This window comes from Lissotriton helveticus, chromosome 8, assembly GCF_964261635.1.
Source record: "Lissotriton helveticus chromosome 8, aLisHel1.1, whole genome shotgun sequence".
In the NCBI taxonomy this organism is placed as follows: domain Eukaryota; kingdom Metazoa; phylum Chordata; class Amphibia; order Caudata; family Salamandridae; genus Lissotriton; species Lissotriton helveticus.
In genome coordinates, this window is record NC_136069.1 from 1069605666 (window position 1) to 1069625587 (window position 19922).

The following is a 19922-nucleotide window of genomic DNA, read 5'->3' on the forward strand; positions in this document are numbered from 1 at the left end:
GCGCGGTAGCTCTCCTCCCTGGCAGCTATGCGCGATCGCTCTCCGTCACAGAATACAGCATTGCGCACTCCGTCCGGTGCATGGGCGCCGCCATCTTGAGCGCGACAGGTCCGTCCTAATTAAAGGGGCCGTGTTGAATTGTTAGGCGGCGTAGCACAGGTATTCCACCCCGTTGTCCTCAAACGACCTCCGGATCGTCTCTGCACAGATACTGCTCACCTGGCGCCGTCGGTAAACGCCGTCGTCGGGGCTGTGGGGTCCTAACGGTGCATCGCTCGTGCAGCGCACTTGGCGCCCGCCGCCATCTTGCGGGCTCCCGTCCAAGGCTCCCTCGATCTTCGCCGTGTTACAAGCAAGGAGGCACCGCTTCGCAGCCGGTTACCACCCTATTCCGTGCCCGGGACCTTCATACCACCGAAATTGTGCCTGTTTTCATTAGGGGTGGCCAACTCGGACACTTTACACGTTCGTCCGTGAGCCGTCTGGCGGAGCTGTGTATTTACCCAGCCATTCCGCCGTGCGCCCCCTAGCGCCTCCCTATAATATCTATAGTTATAAAGGTCTCCTCGTAACTGACTGGTGACAACAGCAGGTAGGACTGACTAGATTTGAGTGAGTGCTCCATGAAGAAATCCAGGTCATCGCAAGGCAACGCAAGTCCTTTAGTGGAATTAAGTAAGCCACACAAACCCACTTTGCTTGGTTCCTTGTGTTTTTATTTAATCAAAAGTAATGCAAGGCAGCGCATATCACTGCCTTGTGTTACATTGCAAAACCAACAGTTGATGGACAGAATGCAGAACAATGTCATACATTCACCCCAGTACAGAGATCTGGGCCTAAATCCATCGTTTTTTTGCACTCCACACCACCCCAGTTCAGACATGGCCATATGCAAATCAGCCTTGACCCTGTGCCTCATGGGAACCGTCCAGCCCGAACTGCCAAACCATGTCTTTACTGGACCGGAATCAAGCATCCTAGGACCGGTTTCTGGCTATCAGCCGTCTTCAGCCAGGATAGCTTGACTCCAGTGGTGTGGAGAGCATGGGACTCACGTCTGAGCATACCCATCCCACTCGGGGTGACAAATGCAAAACCAACAGTTGATGGACAGAATGCAGAACAATGTCATACATTCACCCCAGTACAGAGATCTGGACCTAAATCCATCGTTTTTTGCACTCCACACCACCCCAGTTCAGACATGGCCATATGCAAATCAGCCTTGACCCTGTGCCTCATGGGAACAGTCCAGCCCGAACTGCCAAGCCATGTCTTTACTGGACCGGAATCAAGCATCCTAGGACCGGTTTCTGGCTATCAGCAGTCTTCATGTGGGAAGGGTATGCCCAGACGTGGGTCCCGTGCTCACTAAGCCACTGGAGTCAAGCTATCCTGGCTGAAGACGGCTGATAGCCAGAAACTGGTCCTAGGATGCTTGATTCAGGTCCAGGTAAGACATGGCTTGGCAGTTCGGGCTGGACTGTTCCGATGAGGCACAGGGTCAAGACTGATTTGCATATGGCCATGTCTGAACTGGGGTGGCTTGGTGTGCAAAATAACGATGGATTAAACCCAGATCTGTGACTGGGGGTGAATGTTTTGCCATTGTGCAACATTCCGTCCATCATCTTGTGTTTTGCTGTTCACCCTATGTGGGAAGGGTATGCCCAGACGTGGGTCCCGTGCTCACTAAAGGCCATATGTATCAAGGCAAAATGGGTTCGCAAACACCGAAATTAGCAGAATTCCGGCGTTTGCGAACCCATTTTCGCTAAATGGTATGTATGAAACATGTTTGGTGCAAAATAAGGAATCGCTAAATTTGCCATTCCGTATTTTGCGATTGCATTTAAGGAATTGCAAATTTTGCGATTCCTTAAATGCAATGTATCAAGGAAAAAAACATTCCAAAATGCCATTAAGGAATTGCAAATTACCACCAACTTCTAGTTGGTGGTAAGTTGCGAATTCTTTTAAAAAAGCATTTTTTTTAAAAACAAAAGGTGCCATGTGACGCTAATACATGCCCTTATGACATGTATGTGCGCCATAGGCGCACACATGTCATTTTCAGGGGTGCAGCAGGGTGTTCTTGAGACACCCCTGCACCCTTGAAAATATTCACAATTTGCGATTAGCAAATTGCAATTCGCAAATTTCCCCTTCATTTCTATGGGCCTCATGGCCCATAGAAATGAATGGGAAATTATTCCTTAATTGCGATTAGCAATTTGCTAATCGCAATTATGGAATTTTAAGGAATCGCTAAAAAGAAGCGATTTTCTACATACATACCATTTTGCGATTTCTAAATAGCGATTCCTTAAAAATCGCTATTTAGGAATCGCAAAACGGAATGTTGATACATATGGCCGGCCCCAAGCCACTGGAGTCAAGCTATCCTGGCTGAAGACAGCTGATAGCCAGAAACCGGTACTAGGATGCTTGATTCCGGTCCAGGAAAGACATGGCTTGGCAGTTCGGGCTGGACTGTTCCCATGAGGCACGGGGTCAAGACTGATTTGCATATGGCCATGTCTGAACTGGGGTGGCTTGGTGAGCAAAATAACAATGAATTAAACCCAGATCTGTGACTGGGGATGAATGTTTTGCCATTGTGCAACCTTCCGGCCATCATCTTGTGTGTTTTGTGTTACATTGCGGCAGGGAGGCCGTTCTATGCTTGGATTATGAGCGTTGCCATGCATCTACCCATGGTTTTTTACACAACCACAGATTCGCAAAGGTCTGTAAACATGGGATTGTGCAAAAATGGGGCTTCTCCCCAAACCAGGCGTAACAAGGAGAAATATATTTATTTCTCCTCATAACTTCCTCTTTGTACATGTGCTGCACTATGCTGCATACATACAAAGAAGAAAATGCCTTTACAGATTGTTTTTGTGCAGGAAGTAGTCCCTGCCTGCACCTAAACAATACTTGTGCATGGGTAAGGGTGCCTGTGTTGGCACTAGGCAGCCACAGGTGCGCCAGTGCTAGGATATAGCAGAAATGTGACATATCTTTGTAAAAATTGCACATTTTTGCTCTCTGCTTTCATGCAAAGCAGCGCAGCAAGTTGTCTCGCTTCATTGCTTTGCATGAAAGAATAATACATCTGCCTTCTCAAGTCTGCCAGTGCCATGTTAGTCTAGAAGTCAGAACGGTTTTAGGTAAAAGTGCACTTGAGAAAACGTTTGACACTTTATTTTAGTGACATCCATCTCACCCTGGTACCATGATAAAGAGAAATATCCTAGAGCTGTGTCTTAGAGAACACTCCGGGCCCGAGAGAAAAAGTGAGGAAACCTGGATAAGGACTCTGGAGGAGTCCCCAGCTCCATTGATCACAACTGCAGGAAGTTGGATCCGAGAGGGTCTAGGAATGGGAGAGATATTAATTTCACTAAGATACAGCAACAGACGTTTATATGTTTCATAGAAATTAACAAATTACTAAATGGCTTTGGACCCTGATGGAGTCTAATCCTGGCTTAGGATAGGGGAAGTGTTTGATGGAGAGAATTTTAAATAACAACAAATTCCATTGGCATGATATCCCAATATGTGTGGGAAGAGAGCCTATCTTAGGAACCCCCTTTTTAATCCAAAAGGTAATGGAACCAGAAGGATCTGACCCCCCAGCCCACCTGACTTCAAAGCAATTGTACACTGCCAAGTCTATAGACAACCCCATCCTACTGCTGAAGGTCAGGGAATGCTCTGCTTTCGTGAAAGTTTCTCAAAGTAAATGTCTAAAATTTAAATTAAAGCATGAGTAGTGCAGCAGTCAGAAATGTATTTTAAACATATTAAGATATTAAATCAAACATGGAACTTTGTACAACCATAGACAATAAAGGCACTGTTCCATACAACAGTGAGAATATGTCAGCAAATGAAAGGAAACACCATTGCCCATTTCCAGAAGATAGCCAGGTGAATTGGATGGACTTATTGTAATTGAGAGTAACTCATCGGGGTTACAAAGATGGTAATCAGGATGTTAGTACCACGTGACAAGTGAAATCCGTTAAAACAATCCCACTATCTCTTAGGAGCAATTGAGCACACAAAGAAATTATGCAGGTCGATGATTCCAATAAATGTGGGAAAATAGAAACCCCTCTGTTGTTTACATGTGACAATACTGTGTCTGGGGTTAGCCCATTGGTATAAAACAAAAGAGGGAAGAGTTAAACCATGTCAATATGGACAAACCAGCTATGCAATTGTTCCTCAAGTGTCCTTCCAATGGCGAAAAGAATCCTGTAAGAAAGACTATTCATGTTGATTGAGAGTTTTGATGACAGGGTACTCCATCGCAGATGTGAGGGAGTACCCTATATGCCAAACTGGCGGTCCACCAATCCTATTTAAAGATGTCTGAACCACCAGCTTTCCGTCAATGAAGCCCCTGTTGACACAGCTGAGGGAAAGGAATCTCAACGGAGTTGTGTCATCTAATACTGCCATCACACAGTCCCCTCTATTTAGAGTGGACGGTATGGTGTGTTATTTTCTGTTCATCACTCCCAACTTTAGGGACTGAAACAAAATAATGACCCACACACCATAGGAGGACCCCAACACTCTCAGAGTGCAGGGGTCATTCCTTTTTTTGTTTTTAAGTAACAAACTCACACTTTGGAAGTTTGTTTTTGAAAAACTAAGTAATGATAACAGTTTGGTGGATGGCTGTCAAAACAGATGGCAGCTGTCCACCAAACTATTTGTATTTTGACAAGAACCACCATCATGGCTGTTTCTGTCAATGTGCAGTGATCAGTGCTTGGCCAGTGGTAATGTCTGAATTTGGTGGTCCGTAGTCTATCAGGATGGCTGACCAAATGCCGTCCTCCACCCACAAGAATGGAGTACTATCTGTCAATCTTTACATCTAATCTCCAGTTTTATTTATTTTCTTTGTATATTGACGGAAGTTTACAGATTGTCATCAAAACATGGGTAGTTTCCCACTTGGGTTTTACTTGCAAATATTAGGAAAGGTTTGTTGAGGTACAACCAGCAAAGCACAAAATGTATATCCAGTGTTGAGTGAGAAAGGGCAGAGGCCACAAGCTGCTCTTTAGGTTGTACCAAGACGTGAGCAAGGAGAAACAACCAATTAACACCATGAAAGGATGAGGTAGTAAACAATTCCAAAAGAGAATCCTACATTCAGAAATGTGTTTTCGGAGCAACAGAGTCTCACGTAATTTCCATCACAAAAATGTTCCAAATCCTATTCCGCCACTGCATGGTGGGGCCTGTGCTTGTGGGCAATGATTTCCTAGAAAATGCACTGTGTACAGTACATGCATTCACTTGCTATTTATATGCTTATGCTTACACTTATGCTTACACTCCTGATACTGCTCCTCGGAAATGCAGAATAGTTACCAGTGCTGCATGCTTCCGAGCTCTGCTTTTTGCAGTGCATGCACTACTCTCAAATGCACCAAGATAATGGATGCACTGTAAGCAGCATTAATTCATTAAAAAATGGCTGCACCGTTTTCTTCTGTTACTGTGCTCAAGCACAGAATATGTTTATGATGGGTTGTTTTAATTGATTCAGCAAACCAGCTTTACAGGTTCTGACTAACCCGACCTTTTCCTGTATGCCTGTAAGCCTGGATAGCTTGAGAAAGAAGGTTATATAAATTAAACATGCTGCTCCTCTTGACGGGAGAAGTACTTCAAATGAGTAAAGAAGTTTTCCCCGAGCTTGACTTCCCATTAGGGTCCCTAAAGTGGGATAAATATCAGTCCTCTGGGTCTAGAACTTTGCATTAGTCAGAAATGTGAGAGGTGACAATGCGAATCATGACGCAAAGATCCTTTATTAAGGACAGGGCTCCACTTTCCACTATCTCCTTCAAGGGCTGTGAAGAAATTCTGTTACTGTGATCTGATTGAAGATGAAGCTGTACTGCCTTCTGAAGAAAAGATCATGACCACAGATTAGTTGGAACGCGGAGGAACTCTGGCTGATGAAATGTCAGTGCAAGCACCTGAGGAGAAAATGGAGACCAAGGCATGATACCACATATAAAGATGACTTTAAATTAGCCCTAAGACGCTACCACAAGCATATATGGAACACCAAGCACACATCTCCTGCAGATCTCATTCACGCTGACACTAAAAGCAGCAAAGACATCTTTGCCATCCTCATTGACTTCAAAGCACCTCCTGCAACTTCCAGCAGCATCACACCCTTACAAGAACTTTGCAACATTGAAATTCTTTCACCTCCATATACAGCATCTTCAAACCTCAAAGGACCCTGTCACTGTTGCAACTCAACCTTCCATCATGACAGAAGAACAAACCCTTACCTCATGGCCAGCCAACACCAGCGTCGAAATCGCTGCTACCATGAAGACCATCCACTGAAGGAGACCCATCTAACCCTTCCCCCACCGCACCTTCACCAAAGGACTCAATGCCTCAACAGATGCAGCCACATTCCTGGACACCAGGATGCATGGCACAGTCATGCCCCTGCTCAGGAAATCATCTGCTAACCCAGACACGCTTTCCAACGACAGACCTATCTCCCTCCTACCATACCTGGCAAAGGTCTTATAGAAACTAAACAATAAATTATTGACCGACCACCTCAGCAACCACCAACTCCTTGATGCCATGCAGTTTGGATTCAAGCCCAACCACAGTACAGAAATATCACTTGTTGCTGCCCCCTCAACATCTGCATGATCTTTGACAGAAGAGACCTGGCAACCCTCATTCTCAAGCACCTTTCTGCAGCATTTGACACAGTCTCACACCCCACCCTCATCAGGCGCATGCACAAGATTGCATACAAGGACCCGCACTCCACTCTATCTACTCCATTTTAACGGATGGAGCATAAGCTGTCAGCTTAGACCCTTGCTCCTCCGAAGTCTGCAAACTCATCTGCAGAGTGCCTCAAGATTTAGCGCTCAGCCCCACCCTCTTCAACACGCACATTACCCCTTTGGTCAACAACATCAGGGCACACAACATCAACATCCTCTACTACATTGAAGGAAGGAAACACATACTCTCCCACTCAGACAAGACCACCAACACAAGAAACAAGGTCACCACTTGTATGGCCAAACTCGCTAAGTGGATGAAAAGAAACTGTCTCAAGCTCAACAAGGACTAGACCAAAGTGGTGATATTTGGAAAGAGCACCTCGCCATGGGACTCAAACTGGTGGCCAGAAGAATTCGGACCCACACCCAGCACCCATGCAAGAAACTTCAGAATAACACCAAATTGGACATAACTGATGAAGTCAGTGACATCACTGCATCCTGCTTCCGCACTCTGAAGATGATGTGGAAGATCTTCAAATGGCTCCCAAGCAACACTAAGAAAACTGTCACTCATTCCCTAGTCACCAGCAAGTTGGACTTGGGTAACACCGTCTACGCCAAGAACACAAATCAACTTACTAAAAGACTACAAACTATCCAGAATTTGGCAGATAGATACATCCTCAACCTCTCACACAGAGCTCACATCACACCACAGCTCAAGAAGCTCTACTAGCTTTTAACACACACACTCACTCATTTCAAACTCCCCAAACACACATTCAAGGCACTACACCGCTTCAGCTCAGCTACCTGATGAGAATGTATTTCCTTCCACTAACCACCCAGACACCTCTACTCTGCAGGACTCCTACTGGCACATATACACCTGGCATTGTCTAACATCACTCCCAAAGTGTGGAACGGCCTCCCATTCTACGTAAGAGCCTCCTCCTCCTTTCTTTTTGAATCCCACAAGCAGCTGAAGACCTGGCTTTTTAAGTAAACATCCTTCCATATGTGGGGCTAGGCACATACACCTGCTCAGCGCCAGGATACCCTTGAGGGTGATAGTGCTCTTTAAAAATACACATAACATAACATCCCGACCCGGCTCCACTCAATATTTGCTTTATTCAATTCAAGTATTAAATCATAAAAGCACAAAAAGTATTATTCAATATTTAAAAATAAGCATTTCATCATTAAAAAGTTTATCAAGCTAAAAACTAATTAAAATTCATTACAGTTGCCACAGATATGAAATAACAGCCACATTACAAAGTGTTAGATGCATGCTCAAATAGTAACAAAATCAACATGTGAGTCAGATAGTTTCAACAGGAGTTGGACCTTGCATCGATGACCTTGTTCTGACCACCCCTTTCAGATATTTTACAATGTGACTAATGACATTTTCAACAGCTAGCAATTGAAGCCTTATGAATGCGGGTCGACATTGCCTCAAACCTAGCATCTTCAAATAAGGCACAATCCATATTCTCCTAACTACAGTATAAAATTTACAAAAAACATAATGTGGATTGTCGACTGATTAGATACCTTGTCACCGGGACCAGGGGCAGAGTGAACGTAACCAGTCTTTTAATGTAACCAGGTTGTGAAAATTGCCTAGACGTAGGCGCGTCAGTAAGAACCTATCGTAATTACTTGTGGTACATAATAAATACGGTTGTATCCCCGTTTGAATCAAGAGGAATTGATTGGCTCTGACTGTCTGTTTCATGATGTAAGAAGACAGCCAAGTGATTTAAACATAGTTTTTTTAGGTCCTTCCTCGAGATATGAAGCATGGTGTAAGGATTTTCAAACAAATCAATATGGTCAAGGTCACCAAAAAATGTTTTAATATAAGCAAGCCAGGGGATGTAGATTACCTGCTGTAGTTTCAAACAACCTAAACTCACTACCCGATTTGGGCCTGTAGACACACCTGTCCAGACCTTATGCCATAGTAAAATCGGCTGGATTTTAATAAGGTCAGACAGGTATGGCAGGCCCAGCTCGGCATGCCAGATGTAAGTAGCTGTGTTATCAGGGACAGCCAAGAGGTATCTCAGAAAACTATTTTCAACTTGTTGGAGTGGCTCTACATTTACATGGCCCCAAACGCCAGCCCCATACAAGGCAAAAGAGATACATTTGGCTTTATATATTACTAGGAGGTCATCAATAGGGCGCTTGTCCAACCTCCTTGCAAAATTAATCAGAGCACCTGTAGCTTTAGCAAAAAGTAATTTTCTGCAATTGACTGCGTTTGCCCATGAACCCCTATTGTCAAAAACAACCCCCAAATATGAAAAATTATCTACGAAATCAAGTTTCCCGCTATGTATGAAAATGTTGCGGGACTTTACACTGGGCTTACTACATTTCATGACAAAGGTTTTTGAGATGTTGACTTTAAGGTTCAGGCTTGACATATAGGGTACAAAACTCGTCACTATTTTTTGCAGACCTATCAGGTGCGGGTTTACGGGACTGCATCATCGGTGTATAATAATACACCAATTGCCCTGTTGCCAATGTTGGTCAGATCTAGACATTCCTGTGCTAAAAAAAGTCTCCCAGACTATTTATATAGAGGGTAAAAAGGAATGATGCGAGCACACACCCTTGCCTTACCCCCTTTTCAATGGAAAAACTATAGCTGAGTTCCCCCCTTCTGCCGTAACGAACCCTGGCCCGGGGCTCTAGTTAGGATTGTTTTAAAAAAATAACTAATTGACCATCCACCCCCGTTTCCTCTAAAATTTGCCAAAGCTTTAAATGGTTGACACAATCAAATGCTGAGTTCAAGTCAGCAAAACACATATACAGACTCCCTTTTTTTGCTTGGACATATTTTCCTATAATGAGGCTCAGGTTCAGGCTTTGTTCGATTGTGCCCAGACCAGTGCGAAATATGTACTGTAAATCAGAAATGATGGCTGTATCCTCAGCCCACGTCTGCAATCTATTTAAGACCACACGCCCGGCAACCTTTGCTAGAGAGTCCAATAACGAAATGGAGCGGTAACAAACTGGGTCATTACGATCACCTTTCTTAAAGATGGGTACAAGGGTGGACTCTGTCCAGGCCGAAGTAAAGCCTTAAACACAACTTGCCCTTAGAACCAGTGTTAGAAGTGGACCCCACAACTTGGGGCATGATTTGAAAAGGTCCTCAGGATTTGTTATGCATAAAGATCTGCTATTTGCTAGCTAAAAAGCATCCCACAGAGAAATTGCACGCTCATTCCGTCAGAGCGAAGGCTGCTAATATTGTGCTAGGGCACAGTGTGCCATTTCTGAACATCTGTCAGGCAGCAACATGGGTGTCCCTCCACACATTTAAGAAGCCTTACTTCCTTGACAGCCAGGTTTTACAGGACGGGCTCTTCACTTGATCTGTCCCGAAGCATTTCCTGGTCAAAGCCTCACCACCGACCGTCCATCTAGAAGGTACTGCTTTGGTATCTATTCACAAGATGAGGAATCTGCAGTTAGATGTCTCTATCAGAACAAGTATGTTACCTTTGGTATTTACTTTTCTGATAGAGACTCTATCTAACTGCACATTCCTCACACTAATCCTCCCCATTCTGTGGAATGCTCTCATTCAGTCAATTAATAAAATGCTAAGGGCCATATGCATGAACACATTTTCCCAAAGACATAGAATGGGTAAAACCCTTTGATGCATCTGGCCCTAAATCTTGAAGTCAGCACACTGCCATAGTCTGATTTCAATGGCTCTGCATCTCACGGTGCAGGCAGTGATTAGAAAGGATATGACGCCAGCCTGGAGTTAATTTTGTTCATGTCTGTCTAAAGTCATCGGTCATTGCTACTGTCTAATCTCAGGTTTGTGGGGTTATCAGTGAAAGATTTCTCAAAGCCTGATTATAATACCCTTCCAAACCTTTCAAAGTCCTCTTTCGTCAGTATTTGTTGATGTCACCTTAGTTGCACCCCCATATGTCTGGTGCTTCAGTAGAATAATCTCTGCAGTGACTTATGTATAGACAGAGGTCACTTTGCCATGTCTTCCCCGCTTGTTCTGACTTAGGATTACCACTGGTAGCTTCTTCAGAGACCACTGTCTTCACCTTTTTGGTTCTATTGCAGGAGACCTACCATGGTGCACTTCTCAATTTAGAAAACTTTAATGTACATGGGAGTATGCAGCATGCTGTGGGAGTGCCCTCTGAAGACAGCAGGATGCCCCCTATGTCTTTACTGGACACAGCATGTTGGTTTGATTCACTTCTGATACAGCTGCATTAATGAAGCTGAATCTATTGCTTCTACAAACTTCCAGGTCTTCTACCACATGTGGGTTGGATTTGTGCACTTGGTCCACTGCCCCAGCAGTTTCTTTTGTATCTTTAACACCCATCACGGTTTATGACTTAATGTAGTTCCATTGCCCCCTTTGTTGCCATCTGCTGATCGTCTGCTCCCCCAGCTACAGGCTGTTCTGTAAGAGTGCTGCAATGTGATTGACCCACTTCAAGCAGACTAGTCAGGAGATAGTCTCTGCTGATATAGGAGATAGTCTCTACTCCCTTGACCTGTTGCTTTCACGTGCTCACGGGCACCAGACACATGGCCAGTTGCCTCTCTCCTGCACCTCCTGGTATGTCACCTCATGTTTTCTTTGTTCCCATGGCCTCGCTTTGTACGTTTACTGCTTTGCTGGTTCCACCACGTGGCAACCTTCTCCTGAAAGCATGCTCCTTTGGCCTCTGTTCTTGGGCTGCTATTGTCACTCCTAGACCGACTTGAGTAAGCCAAAGCTGGCCCCCCTGTGTTATCTGGTCCTCAAGGTGTGCCACTACTGATGCTGTTTGCTTATGGGCCGTCTGAGAACCCACCCCGCCTTCCCACTGCCTTCTGTGAGTTCAGTGAGTGCACAAAGTTATAACCAAGTAAATTCAAGCCTTTCAGTGGTCGGTTGACAGAGATGCCGATATGCGCATGCACCACCCTGGTTCACAATGGATTAATTGAAGCTCAGTGGGCAGGCTCCTGTCCAGCTGTTATCCTGAGCAGAAGCTCTTGAGGCTTACTTTAGCCTGTTGGGAGGTCCAGGACAGCAACAGCAATGATGAAAGTCTTAATCATAAATATTTCTATTAGTCCGTATGCCATGCAGAAAATGCGTATTTCCCACTCACTGTTACCTCTTTGGTACCGATTCCATAAATCTTAAATTACACAATTAATCTAACCTGTTTTTCATCCACCCCTTTTGTTCCCATTTCCAAATGCTGTCTTCTTCCCCATTATATGTTGGAGCAGTGTGGGACAGACTGGTTCTGCAATACTGTTGCTTTTATCACCTTTCAGGGAATTGGACATCCTTTGTCCACCCACTTGACAAAATGGCGTTCGAAAACAAAATCAACTAGAAAATATTTTGTTTATACAAAAGTAGATAGGCAACATGGCCTGGAATGTAAATTTAAAGAAGACATGAATGATGTAGAACCATAATTATGGGTAAGTAAGTTTTCCTTGATAATTACCTCAAAAGAAAAAAATGCATGTGATCACTATGGATACGGATTAGAAACATTTCCTTTTTGTATACATTTTCTGTTACTTGTTTTCTAGGAAAACACCTGGAATGCTAAATTAGTTCACCTACAAGACGTACACAAGGAAGAAAAGAACCAGGTATAGTAGTTCTATATGAAGCTATATTTTGTAGAACTTTAAATATTGGAATGCATTACAACTTTACACATTCAAGTATTCTTAAATGTAAAAATGAATTTCTTTGTTATGTTATGTTATGTTAATTTATTTCTTCTATAGCGCTCGGCTACTCCTAGGAGCATCCTTTGTGGTAAAGATACTCCATTGCAATGGTGACGGAGTATCCTTACCGCAAATAATGCGGTCCGCCCGCCACATATACATACAGGTACACCTTAGAGTTAATCACGGCGGAGACTACTTTGTCTTCCCTGTGATTAATCGACTCTGTCAGCCCTGCATTGTCAGGGTCGTCGGGGAAACGGCTACATGACAGTCTTCTCCAATTCAGATGGGTGGACATATAATTCATTTTTTACTGTTCCTTACTGCCAGGTAAAACTTTACTGTACAGAACAGAAAAGTAATACTATTTTAATGCTCCTCCCAGCCATGGGAGAAGCCTCTCATGGCGCGGGGAGAATTTCTTTTTTTCTTTTCAAAAATAAAATCCCGTTTCGGGATTTATTTTTTTTAAAGACAAAATAATACTGTTTGCTACAGGGCTGAGCTCTTCCGGCGCAGCCCTTTAGAAAACAGTAAAATGCATGGACAGGAACCATGGTGACAGCGGTTCCTGGCAATGCCTTTATAAATGGCAACCATTTGGGTGTCATTTATAAATCCTGAGGGTGAAATAGTCTCAACCTGGCGAATGTAAAGTCCTCTGCCAGGCCATGGTAGAATACTCGTTCCTCCAAAAAATAAATCTGGTCCTATGTTTGTATCTGTTTTTCGACATAACATAGTAAATGCACTTTATGTTTTTTCCAAGAATCCGTGGGGCAGATTTATGTTGGGAAAGCGCCACGTTTGCGTCACGCAACTGCGGCGTAAACGTGGCGCATCCCTATGACCCATTTACAACGTGACGCATCTAGGTAGATGCGTCATGTTGTAAAGCCCTGCGCCACTTGTGGGCGTTCCGGCGCAGGGTGGGCGTTCCGGGGCAGGTGCGCCTCGCAAAAGTGGCTGAGTGAAATCTATAAGATTTCACTCAGTCACTTTCAGGCCTATGCTGCGTCAAAACCCTGCGCCTGCTTGAAGCAGGCGTAGGTCTTGACGCAGCATTGTAAAGATGGGGCACCCCCGAGCGCCTTGCTGGAGCTGCGTCGCGCTTGCGACGCAACTCCAGCAATGCGCCACCTTTACGGCACAGATGCGTCACGCATCTGTGCCATTTTTGCCCCATGGTGCGCCGCATTGTAAATGCGGCGCACCATGGGTGGCGGAGCAGCGGCGCAAAATAACTGGCGCATCCCTGGGGATGCGCCAGTTATCATAAATCTGCCCCCATGTGTTTTATCGCAAAAATGGGAATGGCCATTCTTCTCTACCTCAGAACAATACAATGCTGTTGAAATGCTCCAACTTCTTATCTCCTAGAGCTTTTATTTGTGTCTGTTTACATCATCATTTGTGCCGCTACAAGTAAAGAGAAGTCATTAAAAAATATTTCCAACTCTAACCTGAATGAAGTTGTTTAGCATGATTTAAAAAGTTTTTTTTATAGTGCGAACATGATCCTTAAGGGTATCATCTGAGCTTACCAATTCAATAAGCATTGCTGTTCTCTCTTGGCTCTCAAAGATTTCGGTAAAGATGATGAAAGTCCAGGTAATAATGAAGAATATGGACTCAACATTCTGGATATGGGACATTGATGGGGAGAAATGATCTGTTAGCCAGTACTGACTTAGGATGTACTTGAACTCTTTTCCTCGTTTGTCTGTGGGCGTTATTAACAATTGTCATCCCTAGATTTAGTTTTGGGGCTTGCACAGCATTGTTTAATACATTTGTTAACATGTGTTATTTATTAATTAGATTTATAAATCATGGATCTAGCCTCTTGAGAGACTTTAGGAAGAAGAGGCAGCTTAAACAATGCTATCAATATAAACTTTGCATTTTAGTGGAGTCTTTTTTTAATTTTGATCTGTTGTTGAAAAAACAACCCAGGGGCTTGGTCGGTCAGCTGAACAAGGAGAGAGCGGACCCACTGCTCTCTATGGCACCTGGGGTCAGAAACTAAGGCTGTAGAAAAGGCTGGGTGGGATCCAACAGATGGACTTGAACAGAGTGTTGCAAGACTTCTGAGGTACTGCTTATGGAAACTGGGACTTGGAGCAAGGGTGAAGTCCCCACCCATAGCCAACAGACAAGCTTCACAGAGGATAGATGCGGTGTAGCTTCACAGGTAACAAGGAATATATCACAAAATCGGTGACAATCAACTAATGGCTGGGAGAGAGGAGAGGTATCACTCTTTGGTCCATAGATATATTTAGAACTAGTGGGATTTTAGTTTTGTTTCGGAAGGGTTGAATATTTGTATGAAGTCTGAGATCTGCAGGTAGTAGGTTCCAGATTCTTGGATCTTGGCAAGGCAAGGCCTATTTGAGAATCTTTGTGTTTTTGCTATTTTGCTAGGAGTGAGAATCTCTTCCTCCTGCCGTGATGCAGACTTTATTGTTAGGTGGCAAAGGAGGCTGAGATGAAGAACTTTGTGAATGACAGTTGACAATTTTGAAGTCACTTCTGGCTTCAATTGGTAGCCAGTGGGTGTATTTTTAGAACAAGAGAGCTGTTTCCAATTGTTTGGGTCCTCTGATGAGGTGGTCTTGAGAAGTGCTAGGGCTGATTTGGAAAAGTGTGACAAAGTAGGACTTGTACCTATTCTCTGATGTCAGAGGAAGGATTAGGGTGTTTGATTTTCTCAAGTAAATGGAAATGGAAAAAGAACGTCTTAATAAGTTTGGATATCTGATGTGTCAGTTAAGGATTTGCCCCAATTCTTTCCTTAGATTTTTTTCAAACTTATATAATGTCCCAGTTCTTGTGAAGTTCTTTTCTTTTCAGCAAGTAAATATCATTTTTGTTATCATGATTCTATGCCTGAGGGCTCTTTAGCTTTACACAAGCCAGTTATTAAGGATCTAGCGACCAGCATTGCGACAAGCACTTCTTGCATGTCTTCAAGGACGTAATACCCAGCTGTCTAGCGCTTCCTAGTAAAGCTGCTAGAGCATCAGGGATCTCCTCTGCTCCCAATCTCATAGTCATATGGGAGGCAACTGCTCCCTAGAAGGACTGTATTTCCGGAAATGACCATCTCTTGTGTTTCCATTTTCAGAATGCCTGGTATCTGATCGTAAATTTGCTAATTGTGTTTATTAAGGTATGCTGGATTTTGACTTTTCAATTATACAATGCACTTTGATTCAACCCCTTGCAGAAAGGTCTTGGAGCAGGGTATTCTTTTATATCTGAAATCCACCAAAAGTGCCACTTATCTTGGGCCAAATTACTTCCCATCATATGAGCTTGCTGGGAACGAGCCTGTTCCCAATTTTACGAAGGCCAATATTCTCCCCCTTTATATCTCTTTTATTCTATGCAATGATAGATGCCTACGTTTTGACTCTGCATGTATGCTGCAAATTTGAGGCAGTCTAAACATTTTTTTGTAGGCAAGTGCGAACGATCACAATGGTTCAATAGCAAACTAGCTTGGGATTGTTGGTTTCCTTTTTCTGGTGCATGGCCAAAGTGGTTCCATGAGTCGAGGGGAATGTTAGAGGGATAGGATTGAACAATGAGGCACACCACATTTTGAAGTTGATGCAAGTGCTCTGAATGACTTAACGTTTTACAAATTGTGATCTTGATAAGATGTGGAATGAGAACCATTGCTGAGCTTGAGTAGGAGTGGTTGGAATTACACATTGGGTGGGCAAAACCTGTCACACCAACGTCATTAGTGATACTTTGTATACAAAAGAAGTGTATAATTCGGGGCACAACCAAGAGCTCAGAATTCTGGTCTTCCCAGGAAGTCCCAATGAGGCCTCATTTGAAATGTTGCCACAGTGAAGGCACTATGAGGTTGGGTGCCTCTCTCTCTCTTCCATACTGGGTCGACAGATTACAAGAAAGTTTAGTCACCTTCTCCCCTATAGTTGTTGTTGGGGGAGAGAGGGACTGCTGCTCCAACCAGAGCCCTCTCTCAGTCAAGAGGGTGTGACATGGTTGAAAGTCAGCTCTATGGGTACTGCCAGGCTCATCTACTAACCAGAGTCATTAAGGCGAGGTGTGGCAGCCCTGGGGCATGGATACAGGAGCCTGGCATTGAACAGGCTAGCAGGAGGAGAGACTTTAGGATGTAGAGAAAGCTTAAACTATGCTATCAATATAAACTTTGCCATTTAGTGGATTCTTTTTTGAATTTTGATCTGTTGTTGAAAAAACAACCCAGAGGCTTGGTCGGTCAGCTGAACAAGGAGAGAGCAGACCCACCGCTCTCTATGCCACCTGGGTCAGAAACGTAGAAAAGGCTGGGTGGGATTCAACAGATGGACTTGAACACAGTGTTGCAAGACTTCTGAGGTACTGCTTATGGAAACTTGGACTTGGAGCAAGGGTGAAGGCCCCACCCATTGCGAACAGACAAGCTTCACAGAGGATAGCTGCGGTGTAGTCTTGTAAGCCACATCAATTTGCTCACTTTAAGTGAGAGACTGCCTACTTCCATGATGAGGGGACCACATGCTTCTCTCTCTCGAGAAGCTACTCATTTACTTTGTTGACAGCAAATGTATTGAGTCCAACACGGAAGGCCTAGCAGTGCCGAGGACAACAGATAGATGGTTGGCAGGTGGTCTGGGTGGGTTTTGAGAGTCCATGTGCCATGCAGGGCCAAAATCTAGAAGCCAACCTCCCTTAGAATCTCCTCTAACCCATCACAAACCCAATATCAAAGGCTAGGTTTGTATGACACTGTGACCCAGTCGACTGAGGAGGAGGACTGGAATAACAGTGCGAAAGACAACAACATTTTCACACAGGTAGAGGAGGCCTCTAAGATCCATGGCAATACATGTCCGTGCCCAGGCATGACAGCCATAAAACAAGTGCCTTCTTGATTATTGGCTTCCTTGGTAATTGGGTCATACGAGGGGCCAATCCTCTTTATTGGACAAAGTGGAGCACCCCTGATACATTGGTTACATTGGGCAAAGACCTCCAGCTACCATCATTCTACTGGTGAGTGTGGCATGAAACCTCCAACCAGGACGGGAGTAATGCATTGACAATACCTGCACAATTAGACACCAGGATCAAAGCCACACAGAACACAGGAGAATGCTGTGCCTCACTGCTTGGCGCACCCACAGTCTATCAACTGCCACTTTTAAAAAACAGATATGACTGAAAACATGAAGAGGGCCCCTGCCTCCTTATATTGTTAGGCCTCTAAGCTGCTTTCGACATAGTTGACCATTTCACCCACATATGCACTTTGGAGTCTTGAATGGAATTCTCCACCAATGTCCTTCACTGGTTCTCTTCCTACCTCTACCTTTCCAGCTAACACCAGTTGTTCATATGGACACATACAAGTTCCAGAAGGCATCTATCACATGCAGAGTCCCCCAGGGTTCATTACTGTCTCGTGTTATCTTCGACCTTTACATGGAGCCCCTTGGTGCACCACTCAGAGATAAAAGCATAAATTCTCCCCAATATGTCAATGACATACAGTTCTTCTTGAAAGCCTCCTCTGATTCATGCATGAATAGCTTCAAACACTGCATACATATCATCCAAAGCTGGATGTCCAGCACTTTCCTGAAGCTGAATCCAACCAAGACAGTATTCCTTGTACTTGCCAAAAACAACAATCAAGTAGCAGTACAAACCTGGCTCACACTCACCTCTTGTGTTTGATAATTCCAACGCCTTCTCTTCACTCCCACGCCACAGTCAATTCATACTACAATCTTATTTCCTCCTCCTTTCTTATTTACCCTGGACTGGAAGAACCTAGGCTGTCCATAGGCAGACCTGGTAGGATACATCTAGTAGGCCACCCCTATTACTGAGCAGCAGAAACACCTTGTTCACTCACTTTCTAAGCTTAGATTCCTAATGAATCAAGTTGATCTCAATGTTTTGCTAAATGACTAAACATAGAGAGATGAGCTCTAAATTAAAGGGTATGCTCCTTCCTCCTGGTGAAGCTGCCAGGCCCTCACCAATGAAAAAAAGCAATAATACATTTTAATCTCAAAAACAACACATTGGTATTGTAGTCCCTCACACTTAAAGGAATGACTTTGTGCTCCCTGTAAACTTGCAGAGTGCCATCATGGAGTGAAACGCTATCCAGTGGATTGAGTGGACTGCCTTAATGCCCCATGATGTATGCTGTAATGGGTGGAAGAAAATGTGAAAGACCAATAGTTGAAGAGGGCTGGCTGAAAGCCCGTGTAAGAAAGTATCTTATAAATATAATTTTAGTGAAATCAAAAGGTCTTGGCCAACGTCAGACCTAAAAATCTAATTGAGGAAATATTCATTTCATAATGATTTGCCAGCTGTAGTATCCATGAATATTGGAGCCATTAAACTGTTTATACCATCTATACACCTCTTAAAAATGATAAGAGTAATTCCTAACCTTATTCTTCTATATTCAAGGTCAGCAGCACATGCAGGAGTTTCATTGCCAATAGTCTGGGTAATTTCTCCTTTCCCCTCTGATGTCCTGGAAAACATGGCGCCCTATGGGTCCCGGAATTTAAGGGATGTTCCTCATTTTGAAATTAGGCATTACAACCATTTCAGTTATAACTTGCAAATCTTCCAGTTGTCTACAACTGGCTGGCGTTACATTTTTACTTGATCCTCTACCAATGCTCTGAAGCATACTACAAGAGTTAAGTAAATAATTAAATATGTAGATAACTAAAAGCTTCCAGTTGGTCTGTCTTTTTTCTAAAAGTTTTTTTTGTACAAAGTTCTCTTTGTTAAATTTACAATGACTTTCTTTTTATAGCTGCAGTCAGAAGTCGAGCAATATAAATTGGCATTACAAGAAGAACAAGAAGCTGGTAATGCCCGATTTGCCCAAGAAAGGGAAGAACAATGCAAACTAATTAAAGAACAAGAGGAGAAGATCAAGCATTGTGAAGATCAGGTTTGTAAGATTATTTATATATTTTTTTTTTGCTTTTTCTTCTGTTGTCACCTTTACATATGTAAGCAGTAACCAAAATTGAAATATATTATGTGGTGTAACAAAGAACAAAACATAGTGACTCATTTTACTAATCCAAATATACCTTTGCTCATAGTTTTTAATACAATTATCCAACTGAACTTTCATAGTTGAGATAAGAATTGACATTTCTAACTGTAGGTTTCCACCATAATCCACTGTTGATCCTCTCCATTATCTTTATCAACAAACTAATATCATTGTGCTATTATGACATTACTATAAAATGTTCCCACCGTTTTTGAACATGTGTTCTGATTAAGACTACCTTC

The 19922-nt window shown here is 43.5% G+C and overlaps 1 protein-coding gene across 1 annotated transcript in view; it reads left to right on the forward strand.

Moving 5' to 3' along the window:
- The window catches only part of LOC144771874 (cilium assembly protein DZIP1-like), a 1571028-nt gene that overhangs the window by 337064 nt on the left and 1214042 nt on the right, over positions 1-19922 (forward strand). The window contains exons 6-7 of the mRNA XM_078656123.1: positions 12444-12506; positions 19429-19569. Of these exons, the coding sequence (XP_078512249.1) occupies positions 12444-12506; positions 19429-19569 (204 nt within the window). The remainder of the gene's footprint in view (positions 1-12443; positions 12507-19428; positions 19570-19922) is intronic.